Genomic DNA, 15,038 nt, shown 5'->3' on the forward strand with positions numbered 1-15,038 from the left:
GCCTGACGCAATTACCCGCTTCTTCCCCGAGATGTACCGTCCTTGAACATAGCTCTGCTCAAGCTTCTCGATCTTTTGTGGGAGCTTGCATAGAATCAATCCATTCATCGCTATTCCATTTTCTGCGAAACATTACGTCTTGCCTGAACATCCTATCAACGCCGAGTGTCCTCAGTTCCTCTTTGATCACCCCAGTCCATAACTTCCGTTTTCGGCCAGGTGGCTTCTTCCAGCTCGAACCCGACAAAATCTTCAGAACTCGTTGAACAAGGCGATCTGCCAGTCTCCCTAATATATGACCAAAGAAGCGAAGACGATTTACTTCAGTCACTTTCGATGGTGATGCAAGATGTTGGTATCTTCCACGTGTCATCCGCCGGTATACCAGAACAATTTTTGCGTAAAAATCTTCATTGTGGTATACCCTAGGCCAGCTTTCTTTCCGTGCAATCAAGCCTTTCCATCACCGGAGATGATGCTGCCCAAGTCTCCGATATGTACATCATGATGGGCGAATTGCGGATAAGTAAACTCGCAGATTGACTTCGTTGGTGATCTGTGTCGACCACAAGCACTTCATTAAGGAGTTAAATGCAGAAGTGGTCATAGCGCACCTTTGCCGAATATCTTTCCCGTAACTGCCGTTGTTCTTCAGCGTACAGACCAGGTAACAGAACTCATCGAGGAGTTCCATAGGTTGTCCGTCCACCCTAATTCCCGTTCGAGGTCTCAAAGAGATCCACATCTACTTGCATTTATTAGGGCGTAGACGTAGTCCATAGGCTGCAGCCACCTTCAACACAAGGCTGACAACATGCTAAAGTTTCATACTGCTTTCCACGAATATAACAACATCGTCAGCGTACTCGAGATCGGTCAAAGGGCGTACTGATGGTGCTAGAATGATATCGGCAGGACACTGATCTACTGTTCTTCGCATAATGGCGTCGATGGCGAAATTGAACAGGAAGAGTCCTGCCATTGCTCCTTGTCTTACTCCAGTTACCACCTCTAACGGTGTTGTACATTCGGTTGGTATTCGAACTGCAGCAGTTGTTCGTTGATTCATGTCATCAAGCAAGCGAACGAACTTTCCTGGTACTACATCGGCGCGGAGCGCGTTGAGAAGACGGCCTCGATGAGGAGAGTCGAAAGCGGCTTCAAAGTCCAGAATGGCTAATTGCATTAATTGCATCGGCTTCGAGTACCGCTCCCAGATTTCGATCACTCTGCTGACAATGAACACCTGTTTAATCGTAGATCAGCCAGGACGGAAGCCAGCTTGCTCGTCTCGCTTTGTTTCTTCGAGATGTTTAATGAGTTGTTCCCGGATAATCCGCTCCAATACCTTGCATATAACACGCAGCAAAGAGATTCCTCGATAATTCGTAGGGTCCGTGATGGATAACTTCTTGTGTAGAGGGATTGTGATAGCGTGTCTCCACGAGTCAGGTATCCTTTCGTCTATCCATATTGAATGGATAATCTTTTTCATCTCACGAGTCCTAGACGGAGGAAGATATTTGAGCATTTCTGCGCTAATCCCATCGTCTCCATTATATTTTCCATTTTTCATCAATTGGATACAGACCAGAACCTACGACTCGTGGGTGGTTCCTCGTTGACCGCTGGGTTCGCTGCTCGTTTAATATGCTCGCGTTCAGGGACACATGGCGCTTCTCGGTTCAGCAAGGTCTTAAAATGATCCCTCCAAATCGGAAGGGGTGCTTCACCGACAGCGACTCCATTGGCAGTGTCAAGGACAGAACATCTCTTCATTTTGCCGCTATACTGCTTTAGTGAAGCACAGGATTTCCGTGGGTTCTTGTCCTCCCACACCTTTTCAAACTCCTTCGGTCTCGACTTTCACTCGTTATCGCAGCCTTGTTGCAGTTGACGACGCAACTTCCTTCTAAGACGCCTTTCTTGGTTGAAGTTGTGAAGGAATCCGCATCGCTAAGCTTCTTCCTGGTCCGTACTTCAACATGAATAGACACACGTTGGCGGAATTTCGTTCTGCATTCTTCGTTTTTCAGACCTGCCATGTCGATTTTCGGTTGAAGGGGAACTCCTTGGTTTCTCTTGTGGAAGCGTATCTTGAAGCTGAGAAGAACTGGCCGGTGGTCAGAGTCGAAAGCAACGTCCCAAAAAGCTCTAGTTTTTTTCGGATATCTGACTGAGGAATCTCCATGTACGACTTTCGATAAACCTCGGCATGTTGATGTTTCAATAATAGATTTCTTTAATTGAGCCTTGCGCGCCTCAATATTAATTAGGTTCGCGCGCCAAAATCGTGATCTTAACGTCAATATCTTCTCCGTTATGACGCCGCACCCTAAAACCTTGAAACGGTTGTCCATCTCTACTTGAGACGTACAGATAACGAAACAGTCGTCAATATATCGACAATAAAGAAAGGTCGTGTTTCCCAAATCGGTGCCTCAGTTTTAGCCATGAAAGCAAACCGACGAACTTTTTCATCTCTTCAAGCTCCAATCTTCAAGCTTTCATGGCTAAAATTGAGGCACCGATTTGGGAAACACCACCTTTCTTTATTGCCGATATATCGACGACTGTTTCCTTATCTGTACGTCTCAAACAGAGATGGACAACCGTTTCAAGGTTTTAAATGAGCAGCCCGAGTATTTAAAGTTCACTCGGGATAAGACTAAAGGAGAATAGTTACCCTTCCTCAACGTCCAAGTGCATATTTCAAACAGAACGCACAGTACAAAGTGGCACCGCAAACTCAGTAATAAGAATATGCTAGTTCACTTTTTTTTGCTCATACCAAACAAGTTAAAAGGTCACTAGTACGAAATATGTTTCGGACAGCCACCTCCGTTTGCACTGGAAGAGAGGAAAGACGAGAATCTATCGAGCTTGCTGGGAAAATTGCGGTCAGTAATGGCTACACACCTATGCGGCCTATTATAAAAAGAGCAGTAATCCGAAACAAATCTGGTATGGAGAAAGTAGCCTTTTGTGTACCGTTTATTTCCGATGAGTTTAGCGCTGCCATCCGGCGGTGCCTGATGAAAGCTAATCTTGAAGAATCTGTTGCCATCGTGCAGCTCCCCCTTAGTAACCTTGGGCAAATGCTCATTCCCAATCGCAACAACAACGAGGGTGATTGCATGAGTTCATGTGTTGTTTATATGATTTCCTGTGTGCAGTGTGGTGACGAATGCATACTAGAAACAGCTAGACCACTATGTATTCGAATTAAAGAACATTTGGACGGAAAAAAGAAATCATATGACTCCACCCCATTAGGTTGTCATAGGGTGCGGCGTCATAGCGGAGAAGATATTGAAGTTAAGATCACGATTTTGGCGCGCGAACCTAATATTGCAGCTGGAGGCTTTTTGGATTCACTCCAAGGGCCCAAAGATGAATCGCAAAGAAGAATCCTCTGAATTACGCGGGAACTCGCGCCCTATTTAAGACTGATATTTGATTAAGGTACGATGTTCTCTTCCACTGCAAGCTGTGAGGCCCAACAGTAAACGGAGGACTTTCTTTGTTGGGCGGATAAGGCGTTTGATCGGATTTAACACGTTCGATTTCATCCTTCCAGGTTCTGTAGAAGGCGATATTGCCGAAACGTTAGCCATGAATAAAAAATTGTAACAACCTCGTGTCCGGCTCAATTAAAGAATTCAATTATTGATTGAGGAATGTTCTTCGCGAGAACGTAGTCGAGCTGATCTTTGAGAGTCCTCATCTTCCGCTTGCGCTGCTCTTCAGGCGTTAAAAGGGTTGAACCCTGCCATGTGAGCTAATGACGTTGCTGATTCCTCTTAAACGTGGAGGGGATTATGAGGCCCGTCTGTTCACATAAGTCGGTCAGACGGTCACCGTTGTCCGACGTACACCCCGCTGGATAATAGTATTTTCCTTGCACGTCGGATTGTTATTCGAGTCCCATCATCGCATTTGCGTCGATTCCGACAATGATCACCTGATGGCTTGGTATTTTAGACATCAACGCATTAAGTTCATCATAGAAGGCGTCCTCACTGTTGTCCTCAGCGGTTTCCGTAGGTGCGTGAGCACTCACAATCCAGCGTTTAAGTCTTCTGCGATCCCGCAGTCGTACAAACGCGCATCTAGACGACTTTGAGCCAAATTCCTCCACCAGGTTGTTGTAATCGTTCTTCATAACTATCGCGGAGCCACCCACTTTGTTCTCATCAGCATCGCCGCAGTATATGGTGTAATTTTCGGTGCTGACGCCGGGCCTATCTCTCATGTGCGTTTCCTGCAGTGCAGCAAAGAGCACACAAAGATATCGAAGAAGCCTAGACAGGGTGGCTTGATGGAGTTCACTCGATAGTTTTCGGCAGTTCAGCATGACGAAACGAATGGTAGTTGTCAAAGATTCCATCCTCTTTTCAGGTAGTCGACCTTTCAGGTTGTTGGCTTTGGCGATGTGCTGGACAACAGCACCTTTTTGCAATGCATGGGAATCTTTCGCCCATAAAACAGTGCGAGTTATATAGCTCGGACGTTCTCAATGCGTACACTCGAACGCCTGATTGCGTTCAGCTAAAGCAGGGTCACTAAGTGCAGGTAGCAATCAGACTCGTATACGCAGCCCCATGTTAATATGTGGTATATGTTAATATATACTTCGCCTTCGTTGGTACTGTACGGTCGCCTGTAGCAATAAACTCACTGAACCACCTATTCATTTGAACGATACGGGCTAAGATCCCAAGAGTCTCTGCACCCTACAAAACAACTTAAGAACTATACAGATATAAATATGTCTCCATAACAAAAGCAAACACAGAAAACATAACAAAAACAAAAACGAAAAAAGAAACATAAAAGATGAAGAAAAAACAGAAAGAAACGCAAAAAGAATGAGAACCAACAAAAAAATTGCGGACAGTATCGATGTCAGGAGGAGGCACCTGGCAAAATTTGGGAAATTCCCAAGCAAACCGCGTTGCAAAGCACGACTTCTGCGACTACACCGTAGTGCATGTCGTTTTGTAGGTAAGGTTTCATTACATTACGTACCCAAAAAGGAGAAAATAAAAAAAAAAAGATTAACGTAAGAAAAAAGAGCAGAAGAATTGGGGAAAGTTAAAAGGCAACTAAGAGGTTTGATTTGTGAAAATCCAAATTCCAGTTTCGTCGTTGTCATGGTTTCGGTCTAGTTTCTTTTCTGAGGATGTGAAAGCAAAAGACTAAATGGGATGAAATCTGGGATTTGGAAGATGAGCGTATAGTTAAGAGAGTGGGAGCCGAAAATCAGCTTCTAATTGTCAAATTGTAATTAATTTTTTAGTTGATGCAAATGTCCACAAAATGACGGGGAAATATAAGCTTTGTAGTTTGTATTTGGTACATGCAGCTTGTAGAGTGACGAAAGTTTTATTCAAATGCTCCGCTATCGAGAAGAAATACATTACATAACGAAGACACGAAAAAAAAACAAGCACAACTATGAAGATTGCTTTAGTCTTCTGTTCTTTACGCAACAATCACTAGACATGGGAAATTGGACCTAATGGTTGTTACGTAAGGAACGGAAGACTAATGCAATAAGCTACACAAATCCTTCCAACTTGAGAAATATGAGGATGAAAAGGTCCCATGTCTAATGATTTCGGATCGTTGACAGGCCTCAACTGTATCCAAATTTGACTACTTAGGAGGATGCGGCGCCCTAAAGTGGCGTGCCGCGGCGCGGTCGCCAAAATCTGCAATCTTATGGTGATGTGATGGGTTATGTGCTGTATTCGTTTGGACAAAGTCTCTTTTGAGAGATATGATGTTCCTTGGAATCGAAGGACTTGTATTTATGTCTATGGTTGTTTATGGTTTTGGTTTTCGCGAGTTCCTCTTGATGGCAACCTCTTAGCGGATTTGATTTCCTTGTGTTTTTTTTTTTCGATTTGGAACGTATGGTTTCTTACAGAGTATTTGTAGCACTCTGGATCTGTGCTTTTCCTCATCCGTGAGTTTTCTCATATCGAAATGCACTTTTTCTTCACCTAGGCGGTTTACGTGCAAGGAATTCGTGCACCATACGGACGTCAGAATATAACATTCATTGCTGCCTGGACAAGTTTTTAGTGATTTATTTGGATGCGCTAGGGTATTCCTCCTCAATTAACCGTCGTCTAGTAGAGGTGATATATCGCTACGAAAGCCACAGATATTTAACTACTATGTTTTTTTGTTTTTTTTTTCCGGAAGAACCACAACTTTTCTTCCTTTACGCCAGCCTATAATAATGCAGCTAAGGAAAATTGTAGTTTGGGGGAAGGGGAGCACTCAATTGCGCCCTTATTTCTCTTTGTTTGTCTTAGTAACTCTAGCGTACATGTCATAGATCCTCTAAGACTAATGGTTAGGCCCTCGGACGCCGAATGACTTAATTATTGACTTCCAGAAATGAGGGGGCAGTTAAATGCCCCCCTACCAGCTACATTTATCCCTACAGCTAGTGTTTTCTATGTGTTCAATTCTTCGTTCCAGTCTACGGTAATATTTACTTATTTATTACTGATTTATTTGTTCACATACACGAATAATATATACCATAGCACTTTTTTCAAATGGTACAATAGCAGTATATACAGTCGGGTCAAGACGACATGAACTTCGGTGCAGTTGCGCAAGCGGCCGCGCTTGAAGCAGTGCGGTGGATCATAGCGGTCAGGAGAACCCTTGATGGGTGAACTCACCGCTGCAGTTCGCGATGGTCCTCTCTCGATAGTAGTCGCTATCTGTACTGCGCTGCTTCGAGCTCATGCCGTTTACGCCACTGCACCGAGCTTCGAGTCGTTTGACCCCAGCATAACTCTGCTCTAGAATAGAAATTATTAGCGACTATGTAAGCAAGTGAACGGGCACCATGCCAAGAAACGTCTAGAGGGAAACGTCCTTTGCTAGAAACTACCATCGTATTATCGATGTGTACTATGATTTTTGAGCTTTGAAGCATAATACGTCCTAAGTCCTCTAGGTAGTGCTATTTCCACAGAAGTATAAAAGTTGACTCCCATCTCTAGAATTTGAACTGATTAAAATCTTGCAAGTTTACATTTCTCTTCTAAAGGTGCTACTAGCGTCGCTACATGTTTTGTCAGAGTTAAATGTCTAGAAGTCGGCGAGTGACGCGTGTCCGCCATAACTGCTTGACGCGAACTCTTTCTTCTCTCTTCTCTGTGCCTTGCTCCGATCGAAAACGCATCGCGCTCAGCCATTTGATTTCACCGGACTCTCAGGCTTTGGCTGGTGCCGACTTTCGCGTTTTAAGTGACATGGAATAGTTCAAGTGTAAATCAGTTCCCCGGAATTTTTGCTGCAGAATCGTGGCTGTTCTTGTTACAAACGAGAACTCTTTCTTTCAGAAGTGTTTCTGCTGGTGAACCATCTTGCAACATTCTCACTGAGGATTTCAGTACTCAAATTTGAGAAAATTCATTAAAATAACACACCAATGGGACACCGATGCGTCCAGTTTAACTGCTTTCTGTAATTTTGTTTCACAACACATAGGTTCACGTACACGTTTTCGTATACATGTCCAGCTAGCGTCTGTCTTTTTCTGAGACTAGTTTCGCTCGCCTCAAGAATCCATGATGTTGCTATAAGTTACGTAGCTAGGTTTTATCTCTAATTCAGAAGTGTTACTACTGAAAAAGAAACATTTTGCAGCTTTCTTAATCAAACTACGTCACTTCAATTTAAAGAAAAAGTAGTTTTATTGTCAGTTGGATTTACAACTATCCAGATCTATATTTTCTTTCAATCTGGAAATATTATTCGAAGTATTAAGCAAATTCCCTCATTCTTCTCTTCCGAATTGTGTTAACGTAAAAACGATATGATCATCACCAATGCATCCTGATCTAAAGATGAGGGTCTCACATGAAACATATTTACTGCTATTTACTATTTAAACTGCTATCTAAATCTGTATATAACTTGGGTAAGCAAAATATAACAAGATAGAAGAAAGGTACAAGACCAGAGACATAAAGAGGTGTGCGCACATTAGGATTCAGCTCTATGGGTGCAGAAAAGAAAAGATTTTTAACCCTTCGTGTGTTTCATTTTTCCTTTGACTCTATATCGCAAAGCTGGTAGGTCATTAACTTCATTGGCCTCACCGCGCTGACGTATGGAAAACAACTTTAGATTTGTCGCAGCGATTTGTAGAAGCTGACGCCGTTGGAACTGTCTCCCTGCTACCCAGCGCTAGCGCGGCTTTACCGCTGCTTTCTGGAATTTCATTTCAAAATACATATAGTCGAGTCAACAACCTGGGCTTGATGCAGTTACGTAAGCATCCATGCTCTAAACGATGCAGTACAAATAGCGGCTGGAATCGAGATGGGACCGTTGGTAGCTTCACTTGGACTGCAGCGATGAGTGCTGCCAGCGAGCTGCGCACCTTTGACCCGACTACAAGTACAAACGTACATAGATACGTACGTACGCACACATATACATACATACGAATACAAATACAGATTATAGTTGGAGAGAGTTAGTCCGATTTTTCCGATTTCTTTTTATTTTCGAGCCATCCAGGACTAATTCTGGGGTTATTTTACGCACTGAGAAAGAATTTGGCATCCACTAAACGCATAAGTTAAATCGGCTGTTTTCCAGAGAAAACGTCCAAATAACGCAAAACTGTTCAACGTAACGAAACTAAACCTATTTAAATGGAATAAACTAGAATTCTGATTACAGAGCGTTGTAAAACTGAACACAGTTCTAGTAAAAAAGTGAATTCGAACAGTTTCCATAAGTGTTCCAAGTCAAATCACAGGTTACAGGAAAACATTTTCGGAGTTTTACGGAAATGATTTTTGCGACTGCGGGTAAAGAGGCTCCCTCAGATATTCGTGCATGCCTCCGGTCATGCCTTGCCTGAGCAATTAGCCATGGAATGTATATTTCTGTAGAGATTTATCTTCGTTTCTACCTAAATAACTGGTTCTCCATGCCTACAGCTAATCATGCGCTACATCCCCGGCTAAGATTCAATTCGCGAGCTAATAAATTGCTTTGGAGAATCAGACATATCCACTGGGATTTCATGATGAAAATTTTGAGGAGAAATGTTCTGATGTAAAGGTGATTTCAAATTTGTTCTACGAAGAAGACAGTACCTTCTGCAAGGTCATTGCTGGTGATTTCAAGGCCAATGTTGTCCTCAGAGTGCGTGAAGAACTTTGTATCGGGACCCATGACTTACAACGGAACAAAGAGGGGAAAGGCTTTCCGAGTTTATCATGACGACTAAAGGCAACCAAGAGAACTCACAATTCTAGAGCCCTCCTCTTCAAGCTGGGCGTGAGAGTCACCCGGTGGAAGGCACCGTGATTTATCACATCATCACTGAAAGGTTTTGCCTGACGGATGTCGCTGTTGTGCCAAAGTTCTGTAGGGTTGGGAATATCGCCTACTTGGAAGATTTTCTTTCATATGAAAAAGTGAGAAATCCGCGAAGTTCGGAGACCGAAGTCCCAGAGCTATCATTAATTGGAATCTCTTCACTGCGCAAGTCGGCTTTGCGATGATCATTATCATTATCATTATGGACAGCAACGACGAGGAATACGACCGCCTCGTTGAATACTTTCAGAAATGCAGGCATTAGAGATGAGACCGCCATCAGTATCGGAAACTACACTGTCTACTGCGGTGATGCTGATGAAAGGAAAGTAGGTGGCTTGGTGATAGCTATGAGAAGCGACTATAATAACTCGGTGGAGGAGTTTGAATCAACGTTGTCCAGATGCAGCTCTGCAGGATCGCAGACTTAAACTCTGGATCGTAGGTGCCCGTGCACCTACGGAAACCAATGAGGGCAACAGTAAGGTCGCCTTCTATGACTTACTTAATGCGCTGATGCCGAAAATGCCCAACCAGGAGGTGGTCATTGTCGGAATCGACGCAAATGCGAAGATAGGACTAGAACAACAATCCGATGTGCTAGGAGAATGGTATAACCCAGCGAAGTGCACGTCGGATAACGTAACCGTCCGGTCGGCTTTTGAGAACAGATAGACCTCACCACTGCTTTCACGTTAAAGAGGAATCATCGACCCCATCACCATACGTGACATGGGCCAATCCTTTTTACGTCTCAAGAGCAGCGCAAACAAAAGAGAACTTTTAAAATTCAACTCGACTACGTTCTGACGAGGAACATTCCTCAGTCAGGTATCCGAAAATCTAGAGATGTTTGGGGCGTTGCTTTCAACTCTGACCACGGTACAGTTCTCCTAGCTTCAACATGGGGTTCAACAAGGAAACCGAGGAGTTCCTCTTCAACAGAAAATGTGCACGGCAGGTCTTAAAGACGAAGACGCCAGAATGAAATTCCGCTAATTCGTATCTATATATGTTGGAGTACGGACCAGGAAAAAGCTTTGCAATTCGAATTCCTTCACAAAGTGCATATAAGCGTCGACCTACATATGCGGATAATGAGGAACCAGCGACCGAATGGGAGGTTCTAGTCAGCATCCAAAAGATGAAAAATGGAAAATCTGGCGGAGACCGCGGAGTACGCACAGAAATGCTGAAACATCTTCCTCCGTCTGAGATTCGTAAGATGACGAAAATGATCCGTTCAATATAGATCGGCAATAGAATATAGAAAGGATCTGTTGCGGAGCCTAGGAACTATCGAGGAGTCCCTTTGCTGAGTGTTATGCAGAAGATTCTGCAGCCATTTACTCTGGACCGACTTATTAAACATAGTGAAGAAACAATAAGAGGCGACTGACCATGATCGTCGTCAGGAGAGTGATCGAAATCTGGCAGCGAAGCCGCTTTAGACTCTTCTGATCGAGGCCGTCTTTTCAGCCTATTCCGCGCTGATGGGGTACCAAAAGAGTTTGTTCGCTCGCTTGATGCCATGAATCAACGAACAGTTGCTGCAGTTCTAACACCAGATGGATGTACAACACAGTTTGAGGTGGTAACTGGAGTAAGACAAGAGGCAGTGGAAGAACCCTTCCTGTTCAACTTCGCTATCGACGACATCGTGCGAGAAACAGTGGAACAGCGTCCTGCCAACGTCGTCCTAGCACCATCAGGGTGCCCCTTGAGTGATCTCGAGTACACCTATGATGTTACATTCGCGCAAAGTAGTACGAAAATTCAACATGTTGTCAACCTTGTATCAAAGCTGGATGGACGCTTTGCAAACAGATGTGGGTCGCTTCGAGACCTTGAACGGAATTAAAGGCATCAGCTCACGAATCTGAAGTGGTAGGGATTTCAGGTGGAGTATTCTTATACGGGATAGTAGATTATGGAGAGGAGGGTGATTCCGACCATTTCTTTCTAATTGCCGTGAAAAACGGCCCGGAAGATACGGCTTCGAGCTTCTAGAGCACTATTTTCTACAACGAGTTTGATTGGAGCGCGCCAACCTTGTGCACGCGATTCGTGGGTGATGCCTTCAAGGTGGATAGAACGGTGATCGAACTCGTATGTTACGTTACCTGGCCTGTAGCTGAAGAACCCGCGGCCTACGCCGGTTACGAGAAAGATATTCATCAACCCGTTATGGCCATTTTTACATCTAATTCCTTAACGAAATGCTTGTGGTCGACTCCCATCACTAACGAAGTCAAGCTGCGAGTCTACCTATTCGCAATTTGCTTTATCATGATGTACGGATCGGAGACTTGGGTAGCGTGTTCCACGGTGATGGAGAAACTTTGTTGTACGGAAAGGATGCTGATTATACAGCTGCTTGGCTACTTCTGGCCTAGGGTGTGCCGCAGTGAAGATCTTTACGCGGAATTCGATGTGGTTTGCCGCCGGATGACACGTGGAAGGTATCAACATCTTGCGCTGCCATCGAAAGTAGCTATAGAAAATCGTCTTCGTTTCTTTGGTCATATATTACCAGTAGGTTGCCTTGTCAAACGAGTTCTGAGGAGTTTGTCGGGTTCGAACTGGGAGAAACCTTTTGGTCGAAAACGGAAATTCTGGACTGAAGTGGTGAAAGAGGACCTGAGGACACTCGGCGTGGACAGGCAGTTCAGGCGGGACGTAAGGTTTTACGCGATGTGGAGTAGTATTGATTGGATCGATTCTGTGCAAGCTCTCGCCGAAGATCGAGAAGGTTGGGGAGAACTATGATCAGGAACAGCACAGATCGGCGAAGATGCGAGTAATCGCGTCAGGCGATGACATCAGCCCCCGGTTAAGTAACAAGTAAGCATAATAAGTAATTTCCTAGCATTTCAGGTTCGCGTCGCCTCGTTGCTAGTGCCGTTGGTGTCGGGTAATCCTGGATTCTGGAAGGGACACTTTGTGAGGTGCTCGTCCATGAGTCTTTTTCAAAGCGGCAACTGTCAGCTGACTTCCCGGGTATAATGTCCGAAGGAATAATCATTCAGAAAGACCGAGGAAGTAGTTTTCAAGCTCGAACTCAAAAAAAAAATAGTTGTCATTTCTTCTCTCAAGCAGTTTGTAATCTTATTAAGCATACCAAGGAAAGCATTTTAAAGCATTAATCGAAGATTTGAAGAAAGGTCATCTAATCCAGCAAGCTGTACGGAGGATCCAAAAATTTTCTACCATGGCCAACTGTCTTCTCCTCTAAAATGTCTACAAAAAGGTAAATATAAATAAAATCAGTAGGGTCGTTCCACACTTTATTTTGCTGAACTTCCGAGGGCAGAGTTATGCAATAACGGGGCAGCAAGGACATCTGTTTTTTGTGGTCTTGAAGTCGACACTTGTGTAAGGTATAACTTTAAAGAAGGAGGCTGTTGGGTTTGAATGTTCGAATATTTCAATCAACGAATGGGGTACTTGACCGAAACCAGCTGTCACAGTTCGTACACGAGGTTCTCACTGTTGCGTCGCCACTTCCATAAAACCTTGAACAAGTATATCAAAAATCACCTTTGAGACCTTGCCGCCTGCAAATCTTCAAATGAGATTATGTGTCCTCAATGTGCTGAGTGTGAACTCTCATTGCAGGATCAACGACATTAGCGCTGCGGTTCACTGTCTCGTGGATGTAGCCGAGAAGGGCGAGGTTGTTGTAACTGCACCATATATCGGTTCGATTGGTTCCGCAAGGAACGTCGTACTTTCGAACAATCCCATCTAGAGTAGTTCTTGTCGACGATCCCGACAAATATTAGTTTCGTTCCGTCCTAGATTCCATTGATTCTATTGCGCGATAGTTTTCTCCTTCCACTCGAGCGTTTCTTCTCCTTCACCGTTTCAAGGTTTACTGAGCAAACAACTCGCTAAGAATCCTATCCTTCGGGCAGCATGTAAAAGTTCAAAAAAATATGCCCTTTCTTTCCGTGCAACAAGTTTCTCCATCACCGTGGAAAGCGCTACCCAAGTCTCCGATCCGTCGTCATGATAGAGCGAATTACGAATAGGTAGACTCGCAGCTTGACTTCGTTAGCGATAGGAGCCGACCACAAGTATTAAGTCTTTCTACTGTATTATGCCGGCAGATGGCAAACCTAATTTGTTAGCGATTTACGAAGCGTCAAAAATCAGAGTAACAAATTCAAAATATCGAAGTTGTAACTTTAGCTGCAAAAAACACAAAATCCTGTTTAGTTGGAAAATCAAAAGACAGGGTCATACTATTAGGGTGTTCGGAAAGTATCTGCTGAAAATTTCGCAGTAACGCAGATTTTTCGAGATGTTCTGGAAGATCCCGCTTTAAATATATTATATAAGGACACTACCGCTTGTATACACATAACATATCTGGCTCCCTCTTCCTTGCCTATTTCATCCTATAATGGCCTAACATTCCACCCATATCACAAAAATACTCCATTATGATGCAAAACTCTTCACCGATGAGGTGCCGAACTATCGCCATGCACCTGATAGGCGAACACTTTACCTTTTCGCCGTTGTCTAAAGCTATATAGCCAAGTATGTTGGCTTTGATAAAGCAAGTTAGTTTCTCGCATATGTTAGTGAGGGTAAATAAACTTTTATGTAGACTGTACATGAATGTCTACTTCCAAATTTGCAAAACAGTGTAAGTGACTAGTCCTTCGATTATAGAGACAGGAAGGAAGATTGTTTTAATTTTTTTTCTTGATCAAAATTCGTTCGCTATCGTTAACTAAACATTTCTTTAAGTTACTAAGTCCGCACAACCGCAGTTTTTTTTAAAAGAAAAAGTGAATGAGTGTACAGAAGTGTTCGACTAATCATTAGGCTTCCTATTTAGCCATTATATGACAATTCCAGAACAGCACCTGGTTCGGCACTATTGTGGAAGTACAGGAAAAACAGGAGAATGTGGAAAAAGTGCAGTAGATTGAATATTTATTCTTGCATTTCCATCTAATCATTATATATTTCCTAGACATTAATTTTTCTGACGAATTTATCTCAGGTTTTACTGATGGTACCTATTTAGAAGTATTAATTATGGCTTTGGTTCCAAAGAATGAATTCCAAAAGAAATGAGGTTCAAAAGAAATATCACAATGTTAGGGAACTCAATTTAAACATGGGAAGAAAAGAGGAATCGAATGCAAAAGATTTTCAAACATTTGATCTTAGCATTACTTGAGAAGAAAGGTCTAGAACTGATAGCATTCATAAGATCAAATATGGATAAATGAAGAGGCGAAGGGCACGCCTAGCATTGGGCAACGCTCACCATTCTTCCACTAGAAAGCTTCTATCTTTTTTCACGCTCTGCAAAGACTTCGTTTGTTCTTTTGCTGATTTTTTCTATCGTTTATGTCTACTACTCCGTTCCATGTGCTTTCTTCTTATTCTTGTTGATCGGTGAAGGCGAGCGAAACGAACACAAAAAAAGCCGTTGTTCAGGCTGGCAAGAACATAAACTTGCTGTGCGTATAGTTGTCGCAGTTGAATGTTGAACACGAATTCATTGAGTGACATCGTGACAAACACATATTTATGCACTGCGAGTTTACATAGAACAGTTAGGGCGTGAAATGTGTGAAATTAAGAGATGTGTGAAAATACATGCATGTTATTCTTTTCGCTGCAGCATCTTTTTGAGA

The 15,038-nt window shown here is 43.3% G+C and overlaps 5 protein-coding genes across 8 annotated transcripts; 1 reads left to right on the plus strand and 4 right to left on the minus strand.

Annotated features, from left to right (window-relative positions):
- Positions 1-58: 58 nt before the first annotated feature.
- Positions 59-373, minus strand: RB195_022330 (uncharacterized protein; the record flags this gene model as incomplete). The annotated part of the gene is made up of 1 exon (XM_064209413.1): positions 59-373. One exon carries the CDS (start codon positions 371-373, stop codon positions 59-61), a length of 315 nt encoding a protein of 104 aa, XP_064065294.1.
- A 444-nt stretch (positions 374-817) lies between these two features.
- On the minus strand, positions 818-1,195 carry RB195_022331 (uncharacterized protein; the record flags this gene model as incomplete). 2 transcript variants are annotated; one of them, XM_064209415.1, is made up of 1 exon in its annotated part: positions 818-1,195. In XM_064209415.1, the coding sequence occupies one exon, from the start codon at positions 1,193-1,195 to the stop codon at positions 818-820; it is 378 nt and encodes a 125-aa protein (XP_064065295.1). The 2 variants fall into 2 exon arrangements, with proteins under 2 accessions (XP_064065295.1, XP_064065296.1); XM_064209414.1 differs by having other exon boundaries at positions 818-1,186.
- A 66-nt stretch (positions 1,196-1,261) lies between these two features.
- Positions 1,262-2,045, minus strand: RB195_022332 (uncharacterized protein; the record flags this gene model as incomplete). The annotated part of the gene is made up of 3 exons (XM_064209416.1): positions 1,262-1,505; positions 1,592-1,786; positions 1,840-2,045. 3 exons carry the CDS (start codon positions 2,043-2,045, stop codon positions 1,262-1,264), a joined length of 645 nt encoding a protein of 214 aa, XP_064065297.1.
- Positions 2,046-3,916: 1,871 nt separating this feature from the next.
- On the minus strand, positions 3,917-4,390 carry RB195_022333 (uncharacterized protein; the record flags this gene model as incomplete). Of its 2 annotated transcripts, none has more annotated exons than XM_064209418.1 (1): positions 3,917-4,390. In XM_064209418.1, the coding sequence occupies one exon, from the start codon at positions 4,388-4,390 to the stop codon at positions 3,917-3,919; it is 474 nt and encodes a 157-aa protein (XP_064065298.1). The 2 variants fall into 2 exon arrangements, with proteins under 2 accessions (XP_064065298.1, XP_064065299.1); XM_064209417.1 differs by having other exon boundaries at positions 3,917-4,255.
- A 2,227-nt stretch (positions 4,391-6,617) lies between these two features.
- Positions 6,618-12,144, plus strand: RB195_022334 (uncharacterized protein; the record flags this gene model as incomplete). 2 transcript variants are annotated; one of them, XM_064209420.1, is made up of 5 exons in its annotated part: positions 6,618-6,697; positions 9,626-9,708; positions 9,779-10,028; positions 10,855-11,204; positions 11,510-12,144. In XM_064209420.1, the coding sequence occupies 5 exons, from the start codon at positions 6,618-6,620 to the stop codon at positions 12,142-12,144; spliced, it is 1,398 nt and encodes a 465-aa protein (XP_064065300.1). The 2 variants fall into 2 exon arrangements, with proteins under 2 accessions (XP_064065300.1, XP_064065301.1); XM_064209419.1 differs by lacking the exons at positions 6,618-6,697; positions 9,779-10,028 and having other exon boundaries at positions 9,628-9,704.
- Positions 12,145-15,038: the final 2,894 nt, after the last annotated feature.

This window comes from Necator americanus, chromosome X, assembly GCF_031761385.1.
Source record: "Necator americanus strain Aroian chromosome X, whole genome shotgun sequence".
In the NCBI taxonomy this organism is placed as follows: Eukaryota; Metazoa; Nematoda; class Chromadorea; order Rhabditida; family Ancylostomatidae; genus Necator; species Necator americanus.